The 8,533-nt window shown below is 37.0% G+C and overlaps 1 protein-coding gene across 1 annotated transcript in view; it reads right to left on the bottom strand.

Moving 5' to 3' along the window:
- Window positions 1-3,158: 3,158 nt before the first annotated feature.
- The window catches only part of tfap2c (transcription factor AP-2 gamma (activating enhancer binding protein 2 gamma)), a gene marked incomplete at its 5' end in the record, with an annotated part of 6,365 nt that continues 990 nt past the window's right edge, over window positions 3,159-8,533 (bottom strand). The window contains 5 exons of the mRNA XM_008409226.2: window positions 3,159-3,517; window positions 3,747-3,888; window positions 6,245-6,363; window positions 7,395-7,617; window positions 8,149-8,220. Of these exons, the coding sequence (XP_008407448.2) occupies window positions 3,223-3,517; window positions 3,747-3,888; window positions 6,245-6,363; window positions 7,395-7,617; window positions 8,149-8,220 (851 nt within the window). The remainder of the gene's footprint in view (window positions 3,518-3,746; window positions 3,889-6,244; window positions 6,364-7,394; window positions 7,618-8,148; window positions 8,221-8,533) is intronic.

Below are 8,533 nucleotides of genomic sequence, written 5' to 3'. Positions count from 1 at the left end.
TAGACTGGTTTCTGAGGGGAGAGGCTGATACTTGTCTTACTGCAAGGGATCTGCAGCAAACTGCAACTGTTGCTGCTTCTTTACCGTGTAACATTTTTTTTGTTGTTGTTGTTTTTTTGTCAAAAATTGATTTCTCCTACTGACCTCCATGGCCGTACTTCTGAGAAAYGTAGATTAAAATCATAACATTGCAAAAATAAAAGTAATGTAATTTGAAAATAGCTCTCTAAATGAAGTTCAAAATGCTTTTCTTCTGTCAATGCTGCATTGGTATCATTAATAGAGWAGAAATAAACACATCAACAGATCACATGCATTCTGTCTTAGGGTTTCAACTTTTCTTTGGTGCAGCACCTACTAAAGTCAATATTAGAAGTCTGTGTAATTTCTCCACTTTGCGTCTGTCGCWGATATTTATCAAACTCTTCCTGATACACATAGAGACAGACAACATGATTCAATGTGGACTGGCTGGGCAAGTGATGATTAAGCAACCTTGTTTCCTATGCTAGCTTGTYAACAGTTTTTCATCAGTCTCTTACAGACATCAAAGGTGCTCTCAACAGTATGGGGAAACTTGTAGCAGTACACTGAAACAACAACGGAGTCGAAAAGGAGAGGCGCCACATTAGCTTGACAACATGTTTGCCGTATCTTAAAACTGGAGCTCAGAAAAACCTTCAACATTGCAAACCTTTTTTACAACATGTGGTTGAAGTATCAGATATTTTTATGTTGCTTTAGTTTAMATTTTTGAATAAAAAGCAACGTGAAAAAGAATGAACTTATGCAATGTAACCAGTTAACTTGCAGCTGATGTGATTATTGAGACTCTGCATCTCTATAATTACAATATCATTGCAATGAGTTTTTTTATTTCAGTAACTCAATTCAAAAAGTTAAAGGACRTTATAAAGATTTATTGCGTTGAGTGAGTTTTATTTCAAGCATTCTATTCTGATMATTTGAATAATTGTGGCCTCCAACTTGGCACAAATTTTTGTTTCAGACATTTAAATATTTACCTTTGAATAATACCAATTAAATAATTATTTTTATTGCACAAATGTTATGTCATGATCCAGTAATATGTTATGCATCCACATAACATATTACTGGGAATTAATGGGAAGTTTAGTGAAAAGAAAGAAAAGGTAGACAAGCAATAGGCATAAGCACTGCTAAAGACAAATTTGTTTTGACTCATGGTTAAGGAGCCTTGACCATGCATGCTACATGAACATACATTTTCACTGTTTAAAAAAATATTTTTCAGAAGGAGAACTTGAGGTTTCATTTGGTGTGTTTTGTAATTATAAAAAATAACATAAAATACACACTTTGAGTATTTTAGTCTGTTTTCAGTTTCAGTTTATCCAGTTTTAGTCTGTTTGTTGAATCTACAGAATATACAAAATTCTGTTTTTGAACTGAATTACTGAAATAAAAAAAACTTGTCAACATTCTAATGTATTGAGATGAACCTGTATGTCGTTGTTTATGCTTTTTGTCTTTATAAAATTCATGCCAATATACTTTAATTTACTGAGATGAATTAAAGTTGTTAAGAATGAGAGTCGTTCTTCAAAAGTAACTTTTGAAATCCAGATTAACATGGGAGCCAATCTACCTGAGCAACAAGAAACCAAGTATATTTCAGATAAAATCATCATCAACCATTTTCTTAGTTCAAAAATAAACAAGTCATTTGCCTSCTCTACACAACACATCTTTGTCCCTCACATGATGCGCTGTTGAGGTCGACGCCTTCAATGAGCTATGTAGCCTATTTGTGAAGCTAACTGAGAGCAAATAATGATGACTACTGTTCGCATCAGTTTAGTAGGGGGAATTTTCTTTGGCTGTTTATCTACAGGGAAATCTTCCAACACATGACTTAACCATTTTCTGTGAACTATTGCTGAAAAACTAGGCCATAAAAAAGGAAATGTGTGTTTCTGTGATCTGGACAACATCACTTGCACACCGGATCTGGCTTCAGGCTTTCATTTTTTTTTTTATTTGTATTTGATCCTGGAACTTTGAAACATTTTTTTTTTTACATCTTTAACAAAAAAGGCAAATCATGCCCATTTCCTAACCTCTACTTGAGAAAAAAATCTAACCCATTTTAGAAAGTTTCTAACACATCCTGTAAAAAGTTAGACCATATACCTCAATGATGCTATTATTTACACAAACCCATTAAATTACAACATAAATTAAAAAATATATATTTACATTCCAGGACAACAAATTGAATAAAATTCTATGTTTTGACATTTTGAATTTAATGTCTAGTTAAAAACATTTTAAAAGAAAGAAATATGTACAAGTACACACATTCTTACGACACGCATTCATAGTAAGATTGATGTTTGGCTGATGTTACCTCATGCTTTCAAACACTAATATTGGACAACAGAATTGTGGGAAAGYTTGTCATCCACACAAACACTTGCAAGGCGGCTTTTGCAGCATCTTTAAAGTCTCTGGTTTGTGAGTGAGCACTGACTGAAAAATTATTGCCAGACTCAAATTGTCTCCCATTACGAAAAGCATGATAACACTGGAGTCAGAACTGGGTGCACAAAATAAGAAGAAGAAAAAAAAAGAAAGACAACAGAGTGTATTTTTGCATCACTCTTTTGCTATGTTTCTTTCTTTCTGTCTGTCTCTCACACATAAACACACACACTCACACTTAAAAATGGTCCTTTGCAGGTCCATTGAGACACAGGAAATCAGTGGATTTGCCTCCAGACTGAAGGGGGAGGACAGGGAGAGGGGTGCTGAGTGGAATTCACAGCCATTGCAACGCATCTTGAAATGATGTCCACTAGAGAAAAAAAAAAAAAAACTGAATGCACTTGTTTCCACCCCCCTTTAAAAAAACCTGTAGTTGAGTTGGAATTTTATGGAACTGCATAGCTATTATTTGACGGTATGTTTAACCATCACAGAAGCARCTCCCAAAAAGCCGAGTCCACAGAATTCCCTATTTGGAGTCAGCACTTACCGACGTGTAACCATCTGTGACAAATCCAAAGTTTTGTAGAAATATACATTTACATCGGAAGCACACATACACACCCACATACAAAATAAGCTCTCAAAATGGTAATACTAAAGATAAGTTTCAAAAAGTCCAAAACAGGGAGAGGGCAGCAAGAATGAGTGTATTMTGTGATTGTGAAATTCAGGTTTTCTCCTTTTGAGCTCTCATTTCCTGTGCTTGTCCATTTTGTCAGTGGACTTGCTCCCGCTCTCCGAGGATCCCTGAGTTTCACTGCCAGAACTCAAGTACATCTTGTCCACTTGTTTGAGCGCCTCATTTAGGTAGTTCTGGAGGGAGGTCATTGCAGCGCAGATGGCTGGAGAACCAAATCCATGAGTGATGAGGCTGAAATGAGTCAGGCAGCCCTGGATTCCAGGCTCCAAGATGGGCGCCGGCCTTGAGTTTCCTAACGGTGACCGGTCCTGTGTGAGCAGGTCAGTAAATTCTTTGCAGATTTGCCTGAGGGGAGAGAAACCAAAGTCAGGATGGATGCAATAATATACTTGGCCTGAAAGCCAACCCAATAGATAACACAGTGGGTGTTTCAGTAAGGTAGCTGCTCTACTGCAAAAATAACAGAGCTTTGAAAAACTTAAAAAAAAAAAAAAAGGCAAGTTGCAACCTGACTCTGTTACAAGTGAATAAATGCGTGCAAATAAGATGCAAACCACAAATTAGAAATACTGACTTAGCAGCGAGGAGCATGTTCTTGCGAGAGTTGACCTCGTTGCGCTCCACATGGGGCCTGCCCAAATATTCAGCTATTGCCTTTGCAGGAAACTCAGTCTCGCATACATAACCAAAGTCTCTTGCTAAATGAACAGCTTCACCTGTAGAAACAAAAAATGAAAAATCAGTTGTTAGCTCAAACCACCAGACACAAGACATTTCTTCTTCCAGGCAACTCCTCAAAAACTACTCTAAAATCACACCATATTCTTGCACACAAAGGGAAAAGTTCATACTGTGGATGAAAAGAAAACAATTCCCTCAAACTGCTACACTCATTCCTTCCAAAACAACTGCAGTAATTAGGGTGTCGAATTCTAAACCGGGTAGAAGTGACAACAGTGGCTCTGCTGGTCTGAGCTCAACATAATTAACATGCACTTTGGTGGCATGAGTCATGTTTTTTACACCTATTTAAGTTCTTTTAGAAGCTATGCTCAACGAGGACAGTCTATAAGCAAAAACGACAGACTTCCWAATATTATTGAATTGCACCTTTTCCTTAGTCTGTGAATGTTAAGTTGAAAGGCTTTACTCATAAGACACAAGTAATGAAAATGTGAAATATTAAATTTAATTACATTTTCTCGTCTTTGATCAAAATGTATGAGCAGCAGTTTGAACTGGGTCAGACTTTTGTTTTCATTTTCCTTATTTTAAATAACAAACATACAATTGCTGGCAAAGAGAAATGGAAATATATTTATTTCATATTTGTACCCCCTGTCCCAGTGAACAGCGAATATGTGTCACCCTGTAATATATTTACAAACATATTGTAAAGATGAGTGTTTTCCACACTGAGCTAAGAGTGAAAAAGAATTTGTAAAAAAAAAAATGTTTTTCCTAAACACTTTGCCCAAACTAATAAAAATGTTACATCAGTGCTTATTTTTGACATTATTATTTGTCTGCTTTTGTTTACTTGTTGAAAAATAAATGAAACAAAACCTATGAGGTGTAGAGAAGAWACCTTAAATGTGCAATTATTTCTTTTTGACCACTTTGCAGAAAAAATGCRTTGCATRTGAATTAAATCATTTGAAATGTGAAATAAATATCAAATAAACACTTTTATTCTTTCATGACTGATGTGTTGGGACCTACATCCAAATGTGAATTGTTTTTATGTTACCTTTTTACGACTAAATTGGTGTTGTTTTTATATTACTATCTCACACTATATGATAATATCACATTTTCAAATGTGACTTGTAAATGCATCAAGATCTATAATTTATCTATTCAACCCTACATTTCAACCTGTTGGAAAGAAAGCCATCTAAACAGAATCTGTTAACCTGGAGAATGACCTCTTGTCTGTGGAAAACAAAGCCGGTGGAAGGAATTTATTTCCATCCTGAGGTTGCTTTGATTTGCACTGTCATAACGGGCTTATGTGGATAAATGGTAATACTGAGGGCATAAAGCACCTCAAGCTATGCTTTTTTGATAGTCTTGCTAACAGGATTCAGGCAGATGTTCAGAAGCACAAGCTTTAAGGTCAGCTGGCCCTCCTGGGGAGCTGAACACAACATAACAACGCTTAATTCAGCTTTGAAGGTCTCGAAATAAAACAGGCCTCGAGTCATTCTCCTGCATAGAATCATTAGCCTATTTATAAAAATGAATGGGAATCTAGAGAGGGAAAACAAATATCCTGCTTCAGCCAGCGGCAGGTAGGCGTTTTGAAAGCGATACTGTGATCATATGAAAGTCTAACCGTATCAAGACACATCTGGCATGTACAAGGTGACAAATTTTTATCTTGCCTTTAGCTCATGCCATAAAATAGTACTACACCAATATAACCTGGTCTGAGTGGATTTTGGCTGGTTTGCATTAAAAAAATACTAAATAATAATAATCAAAGTATGTAATTAAAGACTGGTGATGTCTTGTTTGGGATTATGAAGACAAAATAAGTATTTTTTTACTAAGCAGTAACAAACAAATACAAMAAATAGATTTTACTCTTCCAACACTAACCAGAGAAGAATTTATCTCTTAGAGACGTTTGCTTGTTAGAAGTTGTCTGTCAGTCCATTTCTTTTTGGTGGATCCAAATCGCTGTTTATAGAAGAACAGCTAAGAGAATAGAGCCTGAATGCCTCATGGACATGTTTTTATCGGCTCAAGACAAAAGTAAAAAAAAAAAAAAAATGTCATTGGCAAATCCTTTCTTCTATTCCTATTTTGACCAACTTGAGAGGCTAATTACCCATAAAAAAGGTCACCAAATGCATACATACTGCTAGCTACTTCAACACCTTTCTCAAGAACAAAGCTGTTTGACAGGCGGCTTGAACTGTTTTATGATTGCGCTCTAATAAAAACACACTACGCTGAGGAGAATGACACTCGTACATTCCCACGCTGTTTGAGCAGCATTCCAGCCGGCGTAAGATGCAGTAAAAGTCAGAAAGGTGCGATATGCTACTGAGTGATGCGTCATACCTTCTACAAGTGAGGTAAGTAGAGTGACATTGGCCGCCTTCCTTCTTCCAGCAGGCAAATTAAGTCCAATTTTATCCAGCTTCTCTCGCAGAGAACGACCTCCATTTTTTGACTTGGCTCTGCGGGATGACATAAAATCAAATTGAGTCCAAATCCTTGAAAGCAGCAGCATATTTAAGATGCACATTATTTMATTTTAAGAAAAAAGAATCTCACCAATACTATTTGATAGTATTTTCTATTATTTTATGAGTTTGGTGATTATTATTTGAGAAAATTGAACATGTGCATTAAAAGAAAATAACTAGTGTGTGAAATTTTAGTAGTGTAGGAATATTTTAGAAAAGAAGGTCTCACTCCATGTTTATTATTCTAAAATATAAAGTGCTTCTCCAAACCTTAAAGAAAAACAAAACAGATCCATCACTCAAACTCGCATTTGTAGAGGCTCTACAAACTTGCCATGGCAGAGTCTGTTTTCTGCATGGTCAGGCCGGCATCTCTCCCTCTATATTGTGGGTGAGAGATCTTTGGAGAGGCATGTGCGACTAAATCCTCACTCCCCCCCCCCACAACGTCTCAACGCACTCCCCTCCCTTCTGTACTTACAAACCCCCTCCCTTAAGGATTTGACCTACATAAAAAGCGCTGTGTATGTCAGCATTAACAAAGGCACATGGGAAGTGGCAAACATGCACTTTGACAAAAAAATTTGCTCTGATCAGGGGTGTTAAGTACAAATGGTAACCCCCACCCCCAATTCTTCCACAGACTGTCACTACAACACTAACAAAAGAACAACTGCTATAGCACAGATAAAACTATACATTATGCAAACAACAGCAAACATAAATCAAACACTTTTTAGATTAACATGTTAGAACAAAGAATTCCTTGTAAAATACACAAAAAGACCACAAGCCAAGCTGAACTTTAAAAAACAAAGTATTTTCCATGAGTCACTGAGCTTTGAGCTATGGTTAATGCTCTATTGTGTTACTATGATTTATATCWAAGGTTTTTATAATGACTTACAGATAGAAGACATATAACATTTAAGGTTGAAAGTAAAATCAGGTCAAACAGAAAAAAAAAAAAAACTATATTCAATCCAGTCAAGCTGTCATGATGAATGAATTTAAGCGCCGACCTGCGTAAAACTCCTCCCAGGAGTGATGCGTTCAGGCACTCCGGGGGTGACAAACGCCTCTGGACTTCAGCCACAGTAACCTTGTACTTGGACGTGGAGCTCAACAAGGAAAGGCGGCCCGGTACGGAGCAGAACACCTCTGTGGGGTTTGATACCATGCCCAGCAGTGACTCTTTCTGGAAAGGAAGGCCCAGCGTGTTGCCTTTCGGTAGTGTGACAGGGCCTGGAGAGAAAGGGAAAAACCTACATTATGAACACAAAATAAAAGAATTGTGGTTGGGCAACAGTGATTGTTTGCATATGCCCTTTTCCAGTGTACGTAAATAAGCTCTAAATCCTTCCTTGAATGTCTGTTTTTTTGCATGTAATCACAAGAAGCTGTGCGTGTGTGACTGTGTGTATGTACGATTAGGCAGCTCCGAGGAAACCAGTCTTTGGTGAAAGAGTGTTTACAAGAAACATCTTCTTGAACCTTTCGAAATATTGTGTGGTTCGTGAAACACTGGATGCCTGAAGGTTAGCCCTCGTTTTAAACACCATCCACAAACAGGTMTCCACAAACAAGCTGAACCTCATTTAAACCCTTACTTTGTAAAGGACCTGCTGTCTTCTAAAAATATTTMCAACTTTGTTTTTGATCACATTCAATATAGATTTATTTTAATCAAACACAAAAGGACTGACAGTCTGCAGACAAACAAAGAAAAACAGTACAGCACACTACAATACAAAATACAGCTATCTTCATCCTCACCAGCAAGAAAGCCCCCCTGATAATAAGTCCTCTGTATGCGATCAAGGTTCCTGCCACCTCGTAGTCCTAATACTGAGACAGAAATCACAGAGTCACATGGGTGTTTCACTTCTCCTCTGGGGCACATGCCTGGGAATGACATGCCATTGTTTACAAGTGGGAAAACCTAGATTGCCTATAGCGTGGCCCTCAGCATGGGAACAACATAATGACCCATCACTGATTTCCATAACATGAAGATGGGCTGCTTTATTCTGCTGCATAAATAGCTTTCTGYTTGTAATTGTGGAATCTATCTATCTATCTATCTATCTATCTATCTATCTATCTATCTATCTATCTATCTATCTATCTATCTATCTATCTATCTATCTATCTATCTATC

Source organism: Poecilia reticulata, linkage group LG5, assembly GCF_000633615.1.
Source record: "Poecilia reticulata strain Guanapo linkage group LG5, Guppy_female_1.0+MT, whole genome shotgun sequence".
NCBI lineage: Eukaryota > Metazoa > Chordata > Actinopteri > Cyprinodontiformes > Poeciliidae > Poecilia > Poecilia reticulata.
This window is presented reverse-complemented; position numbering and strand designations above follow the sequence as displayed.